Source organism: Alexandromys fortis, unplaced genomic scaffold, assembly GCF_014885135.2.
Source record: "Alexandromys fortis isolate MF-2015 unplaced genomic scaffold, M_Fortis_MF-2015_v1.1 scaffold_107, whole genome shotgun sequence".
NCBI lineage: Eukaryota > Metazoa > Chordata > Mammalia > Rodentia > Cricetidae > Alexandromys > Alexandromys fortis.
This window is the reverse complement of record NW_026067987.1, coordinates 875,610-894,081: the sequence shown is the minus strand read 5'-3', so window position 1 is coordinate 894,081 and position 18,472 is coordinate 875,610. Positions and strand designations below refer to the sequence as shown.

General features: G+C 38.9%; 1 protein-coding gene across 8 annotated transcripts in view; it reads right to left on the bottom strand.

Moving 5' to 3' along the window:
• The window catches only part of Reps1 (RALBP1 associated Eps domain containing 1), a 67,768-nt gene that overhangs the window by 12,505 nt on the left and 36,791 nt on the right, over positions 1-18,472 (bottom strand). For 4 of the 8 annotated variants that reach the window (XM_050159414.1, XM_050159415.1, XM_050159421.1 and 1 more), the window contains 9 exons: positions 18,320-18,443; positions 14,718-14,914; positions 14,438-14,591; positions 13,837-13,961; positions 13,162-13,324; positions 12,844-12,907; positions 11,564-11,718; positions 8,343-8,464; positions 4,647-4,727 (listed from right to left, as the gene is read on the bottom strand). In XM_050159414.1, coding sequence (XP_050015371.1) covers positions 4,647-4,727; positions 8,343-8,464; positions 11,564-11,718; positions 12,844-12,907; positions 13,162-13,324; positions 13,837-13,961; positions 14,438-14,591; positions 14,718-14,914; positions 18,320-18,443 — 1,185 coding nt within the window. The remainder of the gene's footprint in view (positions 1-4,646; positions 4,728-8,342; positions 8,465-11,563; positions 11,719-12,843; positions 12,908-13,161; positions 13,325-13,836; positions 13,962-14,437; positions 14,592-14,717; positions 14,915-18,319; positions 18,444-18,472) is intronic. The other 4 variants (XM_050159417.1, XM_050159419.1, XM_050159416.1 and 1 more) reach the window with 3 other exon arrangements.

Sequence of the window (18,472 nt, the reverse complement as noted above, 5' to 3'; positions counted from 1 at the left end):
AAATCATTTTTACTAGTTACCTTGCTCATGGTGCTTTGTCACAGAAATAAAAAAGAAACTAAGACTCATACATCTGTGTGGGGATGTGTATTAGTGCTCACTGAGGCCAGAGGCATCAGATCCCTCAGAGTGGCTTAACTTGGATGCTGGGAACCAAATTCCAAGCTTCGCAAGAGCAGAATGAGCTCTTAACTACTAAGCCTTTTATCTAGCATCTTCATATATTCTTAATCTATGAGATAAAACATTAAATTTGCTGTATCTTTCAAATAAATATAATTTCATTGCCTTTTTAAGAAACAAAACAAAACAAAAAACAAATCAGTCTCCTCATGTAGTTCTGACTGGCCTTTAACTCCCAAGTGCTAGGATTAAAGATGTGAACTATCAGCTAATTTTATTACGTATTTTTATTTAAACACAAAGTACGTAATAAAAAAAACCTTGGCCTTAATTTTCCAAAAGGCATGCTATGTCTGTACCAACCAATCAGATTTCAATAGCATGTTGTCCTTGCACAATTACTGGCTACTGATGGTTTAATCCAGTGGCTTCTGTAGCCCAAAGAAGATCACAAAATACAGATGAACCTGACATGGATGACCAGTCCTAACCTCAGATAATGCACTCACTTTAATATGCCAATGAAGAAGCATGACTGTCTATAAAAGGTCATACTTCCTCTCTGCTCTCATCTATTGTCTCCAAATCAAAAACAGTAAACCCCACAAAACCCATCACACCACCATTAGAAAACCAGCAGCAAGCACTTTCTTTTACCTGTTCAAATCATCCAAAAGCCACTTCCAATTGCACATTTATATCATGTAGCTGGGAGCCTAACTAATATAATTCAGAACATTTCATACTGTCACAATTAAGCTCATCTCTCCATATTTTCTACATGCCTGCCATCCTAATACGACCTCCTATCTAATTCAGTCCTGCCTACTTTCCATTCTAGTGCTAAGAGGTCATCGGCTGTTTGACCCATGACTTCTTCACACTGTTAGCGAAGTCTTCTTCCCAGTTGCCCTTCCTTACCTATCTCATTCTGGCACTTGGTGCTAGCTCCTAGTTGACAACCAAGTGAGGCTGATCTTAGTGTGGCCTACTGAGATGTCTCCATCTGGATTCAACTACTTTCTTTAACCCCTAGCCTCCCCCAACACATATGTGTGCCATATGCTATCACCACACAAAACTTATCTTGTTCACGATATGCTCTGCTCTGAAGGCTGCTGTCTACTTTTGCCAACTCTCACTCTCAATCAGGACACACAGGGAAGCACTTCCATGACCTCCAGCACGCAGCCTGCCCACTTTTCTTTTTCCCGTCTTTCTCTTTTTCTCTCAGTTACTGGGCATCCCTGATACTGTGGGTGGAAAATTCTCCAAAATCTGTCCCTCTCCTGCCAGGCAGATGCTTGCCAGCCTCCACTGCTGAACCTGCCAGCTTTTTAGACCTTAGCTGAAAACCATGATTGTTTTTCTTCCTCGTCTCCATCTCCCACCTTCCTGACAGCTGCCAAGAATCACATCAGTGGTTCTCAGCCTGTGGGTTGTGACCCCTTTGGGATTGAATAGCCCTTTCACCGGGGTTACATGTGAGATATCTTGCATATCAAGTATTTATGATTTATAACAGTAGCAAAGTTACAGCTATGAAGTAGCAATGAAAATGATTTTATGGTTGGGGTCACGACGACAAGAGCTACATTAAAGGGTTGCAGTGTTAGAAAGGCTGAGAAACACTGAGTTAAAACTTGCTTGTCCTGTTGATTTCCTCTTAAATGCCAATAAAAGGGTTCTTGAGCTTTAAAAAAATTATCAATAAATAATGTATCTTATTTGTCTAAAACTTCCCCAAACACCCTGGGTTGAACTACCCAATCCTCTCTGCCACTTCTGGTTCTGTTCAGCCATATACCATGATAATTATCACAATCAGCATTATCATGATCATCAATTAAGAGTAATTAAATTGGTTTGTTGAAGACTGAAGTCTTGTTTCTGGCACCTTTCATTTCTGTAGAATATCACAGAAAGGGTGCTGGTCTACCAGGTGATCAAGCTAAGCCTTTTTATATGCTGACCCGCTCAGCTCTAGAGCACTCAAGAACAAAGACTAGAACATTTCATTTGCCATCAGTCTAGAGTGTCCTTGGTGATCACATTCACCCTAGCAGCATATTCTCCTGGAAGCTCAGGAAAGCTTCAGCTTCACTAGAACTGCGAAGCTACTGTGATGTGTGACACCGTGTAAGAGGTGCCAAATGTCAGTAGAGCAGGCTGTTTTCACAGACCTTTACTCAGCAAATGACTATCAAAATTTTGTTTGTAAAACCACCCCATTAAATGAAAATATTAAATTCAAACTAGAACAGCAGTGTGAGTTTGTTTTTGCTCCCCCTACCCCATGGTGATTCAGCTAAACATGTCCTGATTCACTTAACTGTAATCCCTGTTTATTTATACAAGCCTCGCAAAGGGTCATGGGAGAGTGTGGTTACAGGCTGTAGCCTGCAGACTGGCAACATTAAGGTAGTAAATGAAGTGTCAGACACTAATATAAGAGGACACAACTAACTGAAAGTAGAGTTTTCTCCTAATAGAGAACCTAAAATGAGGATGGAAATGGGTTGGAGAATCAAGATTTAAATTTATCATGTCCCCCGACCCCCGCAACACACTATAGGAAGCTGATTGTTAAGTATTTAATAGTATCACCTCTATTTGACCAAATTCACAAGTCTAAATTCAAGTTTAAAATCTCAATAAACCATTTCTTATTTTCTTAAGTCTTATGCCAAGTTATAGATAGTGATAAAAAGTACTGAGTTATATAAAAAGTTTGGGTCTTTTCCTGATTTTTTTTGAGAGAGTCTCTCTCTATGTAGCCTAGAATCGTGGGTCTCAGCCTCCCAAGCGCTAGAACTTTGGGAACTGTCACCATGCCCTGTTTTTATCACCAGAGTTGGTACTCATGAATCTGGACTTTATTTCTAACATATAAGAACATCAAATTTTCTTTTTCGACATTTCCCACCAGTCTGGAGTAGAGTTCAAGGTAAGCTTGGGCTACACAAGACTCTGTCTCAAAATCAAACCAAAAGCAAACAAATAAGTAAGCAAAAGCCCAGCTGCTGTTCTTGCCTGGTCTGGAAGACCACTAACACAATCAGTAACTATGCTCCCTACCTTTTAAGTATTAGAAAATTAATCAAGTTTTTTAAATTGCTAGTTCATAAAACATTTCCATTAGTTAAACCACACAATAACTATGACAGGAGTAATAAAAGCAAAGCTGAAAGAGACTTAAAGGTAAACTCTTGTTCTACAGCTTGTCACATTCCAAGGGACCAGAACTGTGGCTGCAGCAAAAATCTCAATGTTTTCTATTTCTCATGAAGTTTTCAGAAATTAAAAACAAAGACAAGGTTTAAACACAGTAGAAAAAAAAGCAAATGCATGAGTAATCCACATACTAACTAGCCCCTGAGACAATAAATTATAGCCTTAACATTTTTAAACCATTCATACATTACGTTTGGATTTATTTCAGCAGCTATAAAAGCATCCTCTATAAAATTGTAAAACACATTGAAACTTCATTAATTTACTGCTGAAGCAGTATTTTCTTTAAATCCCACTTTCCCCAAAACCACACTAAACACCAAGACCCTTTAAGCTGGACATGCGCTGGCTGTCTCTGATCAAAAGCATCTACAAGACAGAGCTCAGTTCCAGCATGACCCAGGCTCTTGGCTCAGACCTCAGCAACGGCGGAGGAGGGCACAGACATGAACGCCATGTGTCACTCTCTCTGCACCCTTCTTTTCTGCCCCTTAAAGAAAGTGCCACCTTTACATTCTCCCTCCTCCCTAGTTACTTTCTTCTTTTCATCAGTATGCTTATTAGCATGTGTCCTCCGTAAAGGAAACGAGAGAAAAAGACCACACAAAGGAATGGATAGTAAGAAGAATGATTTCCAGCTAAGTTTAAAAGATTTCAAGGACCTGAGGGGCAGGTAGCGGTATAAGTCTATAGGGACAGAATTTATTTTTAAAATCAGAATATGAACTTTGTAGCATCTTTTAAAAAGCAACACAGAAAATCACAGAAGACAAGACAGAGGCTCTGTGGCACAGGAGTGATCTCTATCCATTTACTTTTGTTGTGCTGAACTCAATTTTCTTTACCAGAACTCAAGACACCAATTAAACAAAAGGTATGTTATTGGGAATACTAAAAAAGACACTGCATAAATATTTACATATAGAGTACATGTTACATGACGTATAAGCATACACATAAAATATTTACATAAGGTTACTCCACTGATACAAGCAGTATATTTAATAAAACATACACTTAGCAGATAGTAACATGGCTAACTAAATCAACTGTCACAAAATACTCCTCACAGACACATGTACCAGATTTTAAACATAAAGTTTTCTCTAACCAAAATACAAAGAATAGCAAAAGTGTTCTTTCACTATTAAGCACACAAAAAAATCAAAAGGCCTGCCAAATTTCCCTCTAAGCACTACACTGAATCATGCATATCGCTAAAAACCATAATGATGGAAATTGGGTTAATAAAATTAATTTCAAACAAGCAAGCTAAGTGATTGACTTACAGGATCAGCTGGTGCAATGTTAGAATCAAATTGGGTCAGAGTTTGTGAGCTTGAAGAGCGTTCACTAAATGTCTCCCACTGCTGAACAGACAGAGGAGAGATAAGTCAGCATGGGGAGAAGCGCAGAGACCACTGGAGAAGACTCAGCAAAGTCATTCAGAGGCTGCACTGTAAGCTGCGTTCCCAGATTAATAAACTTCTGTAGTTTCTAATTCCCACAATCACTTCATATGTGTCTATGCTGGGCCATCTTATTGACATAAGATGACTATCTTCATAATCAAATGTATGGTAAATTTTTAATGCAATCTCTATAGATGAGATTAAAACTCTTACAAAATTAAGAGTCAAAACACCATAAAGAAAACAAAGGATAAGTGATGAAAATGGCAACCAAGATGAAATGCACAGGGGTTGTCTTGTCTAGAACAAAGTTTAACTTCAAATCCTGTTAAACTCCAGTTAAAACACTCATTTAAAGAGGCTAAGGAGCTGACGTTCTGATAAAATAGAGCATTCAGCGCGACTTGCCAGTGCAGCCCCAGAAAGAGGATTCCATCATGTACGTGCACATACCTTTTATGAATGCATAGATATTTAATAAGATATCACAGATAAAATGCAAAGAATTCTGGAATTAATAACGTTTGAGCTTATTTGTCAATTTGTAGCAAGTCAACCTCTGCGATCAGCACTACGAACAGGGCCATGCCAGATCACAAGACAGAACTGCCAATCAGGCACCCTCCCCATGCTAGGAAAATCAGAATGCGGCCATGAGAGCAAATCAAGCATCTGAGTATGTGTTATACACAGGAGATGCATGGGAAAAACTACTTTTCTAATAGAGGTACACAAAGAAATATCATACCTCTTAAAATAGGTGGAATGATAAGTCAACATTAATTACAGTAAATTCCATTTGAGATCTTAATAACAGCACAGAATTTTTACATCAAAACTGTATCAAAACTATCATTTGAATTTGATTCTTAAAGTGATGAGTAGTCCTCTAAAGAGGAAAACAACTACTTACACATATACATTATATACACATGAATGCTTACACACAGACACAACTACCTCATTAACCAGAATCCTTTATATGATTCAATTTGTGAGAATATATGCTTTTATGCTTCAAAGTTCAACTTTCTATTTAAAATAGTGATATTCAATGTGAGTAGACATATAGAAATTAGATTTTAGCAAATGAGAGTACTGCTGAAAATTACCTACAAAATGGTTAACAGAAGCATTTAGCAACATTTCCTACAGGTTATTTTAACTTGAAAAATAATGTTGATTTAAAGTTGTGAGTAAAGCTCACAATAGCTCACTTTTATCATGAGCTTTCATATCAGAAACTCATTTACCAAATTTGGTAATATAATTAATTCCTTCTTCAATAATGGTTGTTGTAAGGATTTAGAAGGAAGTGAACTGTCTACATATTAGAAAACAGCTTACATGCAGAACTAAGCCCCATGACAAGGACAGCACCAGGCTCGGGCATCTGACTTCTGGCCTACCAGCTAGCTGTGCACACTCGGCTGAGTTACACAACCTCTGTGTTTCAGTTTCTCCATCTTTAACATGAAATTAGAAATACCTACCTCATAGGAGTGTTGTGAGGAACTATGAAGTTAAATTAGGAAAAGAGCCTTTTGAACAGATTAGTGTATCAAAAGTGCTTTAAAAAGTTAGGGATTATTGTTAGTGTTTTCTCCTATAGCACCTTATCTATATCCATCAGTGACAAATAAACAATGAAATATTAAGTTTGTAGTAGATAAAATATATTTTATTAAATATAAAATATTATATTATATTGCAATTATATATTTAATACCTATTATCAAAACAGTTTAAATCATTATCTCACTAGCTTTTTGGTCTTTTATGCAAAACAACAAAAATTATGTCATTTATGATCTTCTTACAAAGTATTATAAAATAAAACCTGTTAGGACCTTTTGCAAGGGATAGCACATGTACCTGAAATCAGAACTGAAAAGTACTTTTATCCCCATCTCTCAATCAGTGGTCACATCTGATTCCTTTAGAATGGACTCTGGAGCCTGATGCTTGGGAAGAGTTGAGCTTGTGTACAAACTGTCCACAATGGCCTGACAGTACTCCATTAACTTAATGTTGCTTTTAAAAACATGACAAAAAGTCCAAATGCAGCCTTATAATGCTAACCCTACCCATAAGCATCTCTACTAGCAAGCTCTCCAAGGCTCCCTCCCGCCCTCCTCACACACATGTAGCTAACGGTTTACGTTTTACGTCCGACTGAAGGTGGTGCTGCAATGGAGGAGCTATGGGCACACAGAATTGCCAGTTCTCCATTTCCCAGCAGCCCCAAATTAACTAGCATGACTTTAACAAAATATTTTTCTGACTTTAAAAGACGGGAAAGCACAAAGGTTTGCTTTCGCTAAAGTCAACTTATAGATAGGAAACTCAGTTAACAAGGAAAGTTGTTTAAAAGGCTAAAAATGGAGGTGGCCAGAGCACAGCAGTTCTTCAGAGGGACCTCAAGGGGTATGAGGATGGGGTGCTAGGCCTTCCACTTACTGCTGAGAATGCTCTCCTACTCCTGTACAGCCCAAGTCCAAGCCGTCGGGAAACAGTGCATTTGCCCCTATTCTGTTTTGAATACCACTGGCCATAGTTAATAGGGTAAAAAGACTTCATTTTGTATTATTATTACTATTTTCTTTTGAGACTGGGTCTCTCTACATGGTTCTGGCTGTCCTGAAACTCACTATGTAGACCAGGGTAGCCTTGAGCTCACACTGATCCTCCTGCCTTTGCCTCTCAAGTGCTAAGATTAAAGGTGTATGCCACCATGCCTGGCCTCCATTTTGTATTTAAATAAAACTAATTTTAGTTTGGGTTGCAGAAAATACTTCTTTTATGCAGAAAGCTACACTAGTGACTTGTATCACTTTAATGCTATGATTGCAAACGTGTCCTCACCTATCCTACATATACAACTGTGAAGATTCAGTGGACATGCAGCTGATAACAGAGCAAAGGACTTGTGTCCAAATCTTGCTCTTGAGTCTCCTGAGACACAAGATCTGGTTAAGTCACTCCTTCTTTGACTTTCAATTTATGCATCTGCCCTACCTAATTCAGAAGGCTTTAGTGCAGATGGATGGTGGAAATCATGTGACAGTGCACACAGTACAAAAAACTCACAAGCCACATGATTACTACTCTTTCTGTCACCTTTTTAGGTCTTCTAACTGTGTGTACTGGAGGAACCCTGTGCTGTGTGTGTACTGGAGGAACCCTGTGCTGTGTGTACTGGAGGAACCCTGTGCTGTGTGTACTGGAGGAACCCTGTGCTGTGTGTACTGGAGGAACCCTGTGCTGTGTGTGTACTGGAGGAACCCTGTGCTGTGTGTACTGGAGGAACCCTGTGCTGTGTGTACTGGAGGAATCCTGCGCTGTGTATGTACTGGAGGAACCCTGTGCTGTGTGTACTAGAGGAATTGTGTGCTGTATGTATACTGGAGGAACCCTGCGCTGTGTGTACTGGAGGAAGCCTGTGTTGTGTATGTACTGGAGGAACCCTGTGCTGTGTATGTACTTGAGGAAGCCTGTGCTGAATTGATCTTGTCTGAAGCTTCTTCCCATAAACAAGTTAATTTTAGGCAGAGAAAGGGAAGCTTTGCTAACCTCACTGCTCTGATTCAGCTCAGGCCAAGTCTGGTTCAGCGATGGCATCGATGGTGACTTGCTTGGAGGTGCTTCTGCAGGAGAGCCTGAATAACCTACCTCACCCGGCTGGTCCCCAACATCTGCAATTTAGATACAAAAAATTCTTATCGACAACATATTTTAGTTTGGATGATTTATGAGTAGCTAACAGATAATTTTGTATAAGTGGTAATTTATACTCTCATTTTCCTTTCCCAAAGCAGATACTTCAGCAGACAATACTTACATTATTTATAGTCTATGTAACATCATGGCTTCCTAACTTTCCATGAAAAGTCAAATTAGAAACAAACAGAAAAAACAATGTTAGACAGATAACAACGCAGAAGGCTGCAGACTGTTCTGACAGCAGGGAAGTCCTGTCAGCTTCCCACAGTGCACTCCTGCAGCACACCTCAGACAGGAGAATGAAGGGTCCCAAGTTCTGCTCTGGTGAGTTTGGGATACTCTAATCCCCAGGGGGCATTGCCCTGTGTGTCTGCAGTCAAGGCTTGTGATGTCCCACATAAATAAGCATTAAGTCAGCTTTCCTCAACACAAATGCTTTCGAGCAAACAAAATTCCTCCATCTTTCCATGGAATTATTTTGAAAACTACTGATTTGCTAACATCTTCTCTACAAACCTTGCTGTTACCATAAAACTATACCCCAAAAGGACACCTATCTATGAGACAACAGTGAGCCAGTGAGACAAGTGAGGTGAAATGTAGGGCTTTGTATTTTTGAGAGGCACAGACGTGTCAAATAACCTCAAAAGCATGTAAAATTCCAACTGCCTAGCCAAAATAAGTCACTAGACTGACTACCATAATCATGCTGGCTTTATTGTGGAAATGCAGAGTTCATCCAACATATATAAGTAAATAAACACAGAAAATCATATAAATGACTTAAGATAAAAATCACATGATTATCAATAGATGCAGAAAAGGCCTTTGACAAAATCCAACACGTTTTCATGATGAAGTTCTAGAGAAAGTAGGTCTAAAGGGAACATACCCCAACCTAATAAAGACTCCATATGAGAACTCCAGAGTCAACATTATCTTAAATGGGGAAAAACTTGAAGCCAGCCTATTAAGGAATAAGAAAGGACTGCCCACTATCCCTCTCCTTTTCAATAGTCCTGGAAGCCCTAGCTGAAGCCACAAGGAAAGAGAAGGAAATTAAAGGGATCTAAACAGAAAAATAACTCGTCAAATTATCCTCATCTGCAGATGATATACCATACATAAGAGATTCCAAAACTTACACCAGAAAAACTTGTTCAGCAAAATAGCAGCACAAAAAAATCAGTAGTCTTTTTATACATCAACAACAAACACTGAGAAAGAGAATGGACACACACTCATTTACAACAGCGTCAAAGACAATAAAATACTGTGGGGTAGACAGCTAACCAAGGAGAGGAAAGCCCTCTACAATAAAAACTTCCTTCTGAAGAAAAAGATTGAGAAAGACACTAAACACAGGAAAGACTCCTCATGTTCATGGGTCAGTAGAACTAACAGTGTGAGAATGACCATCCTACCAAATGCAATTTACAGATTTAATGTAACCTCAACCAAAATATCAGAGAATTCATTTAAAAAGAAAAAAAAATCAAAAAATTTTTAAGGAATCAGAGAAGACTGGGTTCGAATTTGCCCCAGGGAACAGCTGTTTGGAGGAAAGTGACCGTGTATATGACTGTTTCTGTGTGATATGAAAGGCAGACCATGGACATAGGCCCCTACGTTAACACATGGCTACTAAAGCGTTCAATTCTGCTTTACTTCCCCTCTTTAAAGTAAGACCTTTTGTCGGCATACCTGAAAGAGAGCTTGGACAAGAGCACTGAAGACAATCAACAGCTTTATAATTGGGTTCACTGGGAATTTGACAGCCCAATGTCTTTCCTTCACTCAGAAGAAAATGATATTCAACAATTATAGTCTCTCTCCTTTTGAAGATACCAATAAATAGGCATCTACTTTTTCTGCTATTTGTTAATGATTACATATATATCATAATGCATAATGGTATTAATCTAAGATCGAATTCAAAATTTCCAGATTTCTTAAGTCTTCAAAATAACCCATTATGTTTATTAATTATGGTAAAAGCCTGGTGAGACAGACTGACTGGGAAAACTCACAGTGCTCACCATTCCTTCCTTTAGACAGGGCCCATGCAGTTAGAAACCGTGAATAGCAAGCGGCAGTGCGCGATCCTCCTCCAGTCTTATCCTCCATGGGTACAAAGAAAGCTTTTCTGTTTACTTTTCTCACTTTACCTTGGGACACAGTCTAATCCAGGAGCCCAAGCTGGCTGGGAACTTGCAGAAATCTTCCGTCACGGCTTCCCAGAGGCTGGGAATCCAAGTGTGACACACCATGTCCAGCCTTCTGGACCTCTATTAAAGCTGAATACCTAATAATCCAAATTCAGTCTATCCATTGTAGCCTGACAAATCGTGCACTTTTATTTACTTCTTCTTCTTCTTCTTCTTTTTTTTTTTTTTTTTAAATCAGGGCCTCAGTATGAATCTCTGGCCAGTCTGGAATTTGATATGTAGACCATGCTGGCCTCAAACTCAAGAGATCTGCCTCTACTGGGATTAAGGTTGTATACCACCATGCTTAGCCAAATGTGTGCTCTTGATAAAAATGTTTACACTTTTAAACTTCATTTTAACATCTATCTTAATTTCCTTTTCAAAATGAAGTATTAGGTTCATCTAAGCCAGTGGTTCTTTTTTTTTTTTTTTTTGAAAATATTTATTTATTTACTTATTATGTATACAATATTCTGTCTGTCTGTATGCCTGAAGGCCAGAAGAGGGCACCAGACCTCATTCCTCATTACAGATGGTTGTGAGCCACCATGTGGTTGCTGAGAATTGAACTCAGGACCTTTGGAAGAACAGGCAATGCTCTTAACCACTGAGCCATCTCTCCAGCCCATAAGCCAGTGGTTCTTAACCCAAGTCATGACCCTTGACAAAACTCTTATCTCCAAAATTATTCATGTTACAGTTCATAACAGTAGCAAAATTATAGTTATTAAGTAGCAATGAAAATAATTTTATGGTTGTGGCCAGCACAGCATGAGGAGCTGTACTTATTTAAGGATCTCAGCACTAGGAAGGCGAGAACCACTGACTAAGCAGTTTTCCGTGGCTGCCAGTCTCTCTCACCTGCTGAATCTTCCAAATCAATCAGCTTGGGCATCAGGCTTTCAGGGAGTTTTTCCGGTAAGTCATAGCCATTCTTCCTAGCAACCACCAGATGAAAAGCAGCACAAAACTCATCCAGTGTCAAGGCGCCATCTTTATCGAAGTCTGAGAGTTCCCTGGAAGACAAGCCCGTTATCACCACACTTTGCTTTGGAGCCCCTCATTTATTAAAAAAAAAAAAAAAAAAAAAAAAAAAAAAAAAAAAAAAAAAAAAAAAAAANAAAAAAAAAAAAAAAAAAAAAAAAAAAAAAAAAAAAAGTAGACAAAAATTTCTCCCACAGGGAAGTAAAAAAAATAAAATTAAAAAAATTCCCATATGTGCAAAGAGGTGTAAGAAAGCAAATAACTGTATCACAGAACCAAGCAATCGGCATCTGAGTGCTCACAGTATGATCCCGTCAGCGTGCCTGCATGCTCGGCATTCTCAGAGCACAAGAGGAAAAATGGTCTCCAAAATTAAAGTCACCAAAATATTACCTTTAACTCCCAATGCACTTTAGTAAGAGTTTAGTTCAAGTGAGGTACATAAAATAAACTCCAAGAAATTATTTAAAATTCTGTTTTTATTATCAAAGTTCAACAGTTTTACACTTTAAGGAAACAGGTAGGTTAAAGTTTAATAGAAAAATATGGCCTCTGCTCTGCTGTCTTTGCCCCCTACATTGAACTCACGTGCATTGCTCTATTTTTTGAGACAAAGTCTCACTATATAGCTCAAGCTGACCTTAAACTCACAACCCATCCATCTCTGCCTCTCGAAAGCCATGATTACAAAGCCTGTACCACTATGCCTGCTCTCAGGGAAGAATAATGATATAAAGTAAAATCATGTTTATCTGGTTATTCAATTTTTAAAAGTAATTTGAAGTTATAATTTGTGTTCTAAGGACTAATTCCAATTATGTGGCGGCTATCTTAAGAGTCTTAATCTATATATAACACGAGAGCTAAGCACTATTCCTATGCTTTTGGCTAGATATAAACTTCATAAACACCAGGAAAAATCGACAGGCAGCCTTTTCTACACACAGTACACTAGCATCAGGGGGCAGTCAACACAGCTTTAGTTCTAAGTCACAAGAACGTCTTTAACTACCCTTGTTTATTTCTCTCCTAGAAAGAGAGGCTTACTGGCCTCAGACACACTGAGTTCCCCACCAGTACCTAAGGGCGGTCTAGTCCTAGTTTTAAGGCACTACAAATTCTTTGGAAACCCACATGAACTAATAGATTACACTTACCAAATATGAGAAAGTTCAAGAATAGGAAGTTTTGATTTTGTAAAAAATTCTTTAGCTGCAGATCCTGAAATATTAAAAGTTTTACTTAATGTTATTCTGAACACAGACGCAAGAAGAGAAGATAACAGTCTTAGACTAGGGAAAAGGTAACATTATAATGTGAAAACGTCATGTTTTTGTTTCCCAGTAACTATAAAGTCCTTTTGGACAAATAATGTGAGCAATAATTAAAATCTAGGATCAACAAAACAACGTCTGAGATAATGAAACGGAGACTTTGTCCTGGCCCACCTAGAAGAACTGTTGTCCACGACTCACCTGGAATAAATCCGTTCAGATCAGGCTGAATGGTTGTAAACTGATTTACATAATACTGTCTCTGTTCATCTGTTATTTTCCAGGGGTCGTCACAACTACTGGACTGCCTACGAATCTCATTGGCAGTAGTAGCTGAGGCTACCGTTCTTACTGTTGTCTGGTCCTGCAATGAAACATTGTTTCCTCAGTACAGCATCTATCTAAATGCTTACAAGGACCAAGATTGCTAGGTGCTTTCCTGTGAAAGTAAAATTTACTTTTTTGAGGATATTTAAAAGGTAAGAAGTCATTAGCAAACCACATAATGTTATGGTCAGGTTACTGGATATGTTTTCGCACAGTGAGTATATAAACATGTAGGATGACAGCATTTATGTAAGCAACAGAAAGTTATGAAAAATGTGCTAAGAAAGCCAAGCGAATATATTCCCAGATGTAGAAATCTTTTAAAACTTCACTAGGGAATTAGAAACAGAAATAAAACCAGCCAGAACTTAGTGAGACACTCTGTGGGTAACAGACTTGAAGAAATAGCACAGAGCAGAGCTCTCATTTTTTTTTTAAGTAAAAGTGAACTTGCATTTGTAAAATCTGCAATAGCAAAATATAAAAACAATGACTGCAGCGACTTTAGAATGAAGCAAATAAAAATGCAATTCCAATAAAATGTCACACCTGGACAGAAGCAGGATGCATGGTTAAAAGAGTACTGGTTGGTGGAGTATCTGCAAAACTGACCCAGTTTTCTTGAGGTGGAGGGGGGGAATGCCCAGACCACACCGCATCACCAGCAGAAGAGCCTAAAAGGAGAACGGACCACGCTGACTCGTGTTTAAAGAGACAAGAAGTTACCAGGTTGACTCACACATGACAATGGACTATCGTGTATGTGCTGTGATAGTCTCCCTCTTTCTCTATCATTGTAAAGAAATGGAATCCTTGCTGTTCAATTAAAAATGTTTCATTTAAAGCTTTTTAGTTATTTTGTGTTTTCCTTGTCAATATTAAAATCCTTATACACCCAAGATTGTAGGAAATAATTATTCATTGTACCACCAGGCTACCTGGCATCCATAATCTTTTGCCTAAGCATCACAGATGTAACTACTACTTTCCAAAGCAGTTGGCATCTACCTACAAACTTCATAATTGGTTTTGCTCATATTTACCTTAATTTATAAGGAAAAATGATTTGGGGATAATTCTTAGAGGAATGCTATTGATTTCCTTTAATTTACAAAATTAAAAAGAGTATTTCTAAAGAATTTCAAAATACCTGGTTGTGCGTCACCAAAAGGTGACCAGAACGGCCCAGGTCCTGTGAGAGGTCTCTCACTATTTCCCCCACTGGGATGACGGTTATGTTTCCTCCAAGTGTGTGGAGAAGTTGGTGGGGATTGCTGGGGTGAAACTACTGGAGATGCAGGTTCCTAGGGAAAAATGTTCTTTAAAAATTTTCATTTTGCGGTGACATTTTAATTACAAATACAAACAGGTGTTTGTAAGTAACTCTCTCCCAGGACCCTGGCTGAAGACATTTCCAAGCGTGTGCCTACCTGCTGATCTGCAGATGGACGAGGCTGAACCGCATCATGGCTTCCAGGCCCCTTCTTAACTTGTCCCCTGCCAGGAGGAGGAGGAATCACACCAGAGTAAGAGCCCTGGCTTTCAGAGTCCGAAGAGTAGGAGGCTGCGTGGCGAGATTCTTGTTCATTCTTTGAAGCCACAAATCGTGGAAGAGGAAGATCCTTTACTGTTAACCACAAAAATGATGACATGTTCAGTACTTCTTACCTGAAATACTTGGGAACAAAGGTGTTCACATTTCAGAGTTTATGGAAAATCTGCTTATTTGTATGGTTTAGATAAAAACCCCAATCAGAGATGGTATAAACCTTTTGAGTGTAATGTTAGTACTTAATATATTTTGAATTTTAGATTTTCCCATTAGGTATGTTCAACCTAGTATTATTTCAAATAGAAAGGACACCCATATGAAAAGATGAAATAGGAGGTGAACTAGATATTAACTATCACTATTAAATTTAGTGATTTCTAAATTTCTCTTTCTTGGGACAATTTAGGAAGAATCTTACCAAAGACATGATAAAACAAAAATATTCTTTGATGGGTGGCAATCAAGAGCTATGTAAATGTCTATGTGTGTGTGTGTGTGTGTTAACTGCATGGATCCTGCGAAGTTCCTACTTACAAAGAACCTGAGGTTTTGAGATTGCTGAGTAGTGACAGGTCACTCAGGATCACCCAGAACCATAGCCTAGGCTGCTTCTACTTGCACTAGGGATTTTAAGTAAGATGTCAGAGCCCTGACTGAAGGAAGTCTGAGACTAGGCTAATTTAGAAGGAAACTCCTTGTGTGCCCAGCATGCCCAGCTGAGTACATGGTTTTCTATCTACCCAATTTCAGTCTAGCTTATTACTTTCCTATTGCCAATATTCTCCATCAGTTTTTTGCTGGTGGAGACAGGGTTTCTATGGGCAGCCCTGGCTGTCCTGGAATTCATTCTGCAGACCAGGCTGGTCTCAAATTCAGAGATCCTCCTACCTCTGCCTGCTAAGCACTAGGATTAAAGGTGTGCACCACCACTGCCTTTTATCTGCCAGGGCTCTCCATCAATTTTGAACAGAGGATTAAAAAACTGACACTGTGTTTCAGGCTAACCATAACTCATAATTTAGAGCAATACAACCAAAGAATCATTTTCAAAGTAAGGTGTACTTTTGGCTAACACAATTAGCTTCATTTCTATTTCATTTTATTGAGACAGGGTCTTACTATGTAGTCTTGGTGGGCTGGAACTTGCTAAAAGCAGACCAGGCTGGCTTCAAAACCTCAGAGATCTGCCTGCCTCTGCTAGGATTAAAGATGTGTGTCCCTCAAGCTTGGCATGGCTTTGCTTCTCCATAGATCCCCAACCTAAAGGAATAAAACTGCTAAGCCTATCTAGTAAGGATATAAAGAATCCAAAATTCTCTGAGAACTTAAGCTTTCAACAGAAGAGTGGGTGACAAGCCAGAGGATGGACTACAGTGAGAACTTCCAGGTGACAGAAGACTAAGTTAATACTTCACACAGTATCCATTTTATTAGGCCTGTGGGCAAACACCTGTAATCTTAGCGTACAGGCGTTCCAGGGCCTGAGTTTGAGGCTGGCCCAGGCTACACAGGAAGACTGAAATATCTGAATATTGCAGAAATTCATACTTTCTCATTTCCCCTTTCTCATGAAAAGTATGAAACTACATTTAGGTATCTCTCTTTATAGAATGTGTATGTTGTTTTACATCAATAAGTCTCTAATAAAAGAAAAAAAGGAATTATCTGAGGCAAACATTGTAAGGTGAGTAATGAAGTTTCAGTTTATGTTGTAGGAGCTGCGGGCCGCTTCCCACCGCCTGGCTCCCGGCCACCGGCTAGCTTTACCCAAAATAACAACACACAAACTGTATTCATTTAAATACTGCTTGGCCCATTAGCTCTAGCCTCTTACTGGCTACCTCTCACATCTCGACTAACCCATTTCTAAAAATCTGTGTAGCGCCATGAGGCAGCAGCTTACGGAGAAGGATTCTAGCCTACGTCCATCGTGTCTGCCCCAGAGAGGAGAGGCATGGCATCTGCCTCACTTCCTCTTCCTCCCAGCATTCTGTTCTGTTTACTCCACCCACCTATGTTCTAACCTATCAGGCCAAGCAGTTTCTTTAATAATTAAACAATGAAAGCAACAGATTGATATATGACATTTCCACATCAAGTTTACTAATACTTTAATATTGTCTCTATTAACTAGAAAGGGTGTTTTTGTAGATTTGTCCTCTTATTCACTCCCATGCGTGTATGAGCACTCATGTGAATACATGTGCACGAGCACCATGATATACATGTGGGGAGGTCAAAGGACACTTCGTGAAGTCCATTCTTTTCTTCTACCACATGGGCGCAATGGCTTCAAATAGGCAGTCAACACTTTACTTGCGAATAAGCCATCTTGCCAGCTCTAACCAGAGCTTGTTCTAAGATTAAAATGGAACATCTTCCCAAACAAAACACCAGCAAATACAAGGTAAGAAGCTGGTCTGAGTGGCTTAGTCCTATAATTCTAGCTACTTAGGACATTGAGACAGGAGAGTAGCAAACTCAAGGCCAGCCTAAGTTACAGAATAAAATCAAGGCCAGCCTGGGAAACTTAGTGAGAACTTGTCTCAAAATAAAATGAGGACTAGGGTCATTGCCCACTGAGAAAACACTTGACTAGCATGGATAAGACCCCACACTCACCCCCACCCCATACATACATATTAAAAACCACAATAGAAAAGAATAAAATAAGGAAGCCACACATAGAGGTCACTATCATTTACTTTTTTTTTAAGTTTTTTTTTAAATGTTTATTTATTTATTATGTATACAATATTCTCTGTGTGTGTGTGTGTGTGTGTGCAGGCCAGAAGAGGGCACCAGACCTCATTACAGATGGTTGTGAGCCACCATGTGGTTGCCGGGAATTGAACTCAGGACCTTTGGAAGAGCAGGCAATGCTCTTAACCACTGAGCCATCTCTCCAGCCCTATCATTTACTTTTATAAAAGTATTTGCCTAAATTCTTTCTAGGTGAGTTTTAATGTTATAAACAAACAATCATTTTACCATTGTCATCAAATACATATTGTACAGGAGGCTGGAAGATGGAGGAAGCTGGAGATTGCTTGGCAGTTAAGAGTAGTTGTTACTCTTGCAGAAGACCCTGGTTCAATTCCTAGCACCCACATGGGTGGCTCACAACGGTCCTTAACTCCAGTTCTAGAGGATCCAATGCCCTCTTTCGACCTCCACAGGCACCAGGCACACACGTGTATGGACATACACGCAGGTCAAACATTCATACACACAAATAAAATTAAAACTTAAAAACCATAGCATTCATTAGGTGGTTAAGCATATTCTTTAGCGTAACACATATAAAACAGATATGTTTTTCTAATGTTCTCACATATCAACAAGTGACAATTAGGTCATGACACTTCAAAGCCACAAGGGCCATTATAATACTAGAAAAACTCAAAGTACATTGACTTTGGCTTCATTTGTAATTAGAAGACTATCTCCACTTTTGTACCTCAAGTATGTCACATTTACCTGTGTTTATACTTTCCACTCTTAATGGGAAACCAGACTGGGCAACAGCTACAAGTTTCAAAGCGATGTAGAACTGACTTCTTCCAAAGTAACCAAGTCTTGTTGCACCACATAGCTCCATGATCTACAAAAGAATACAGTATTAACATTAAG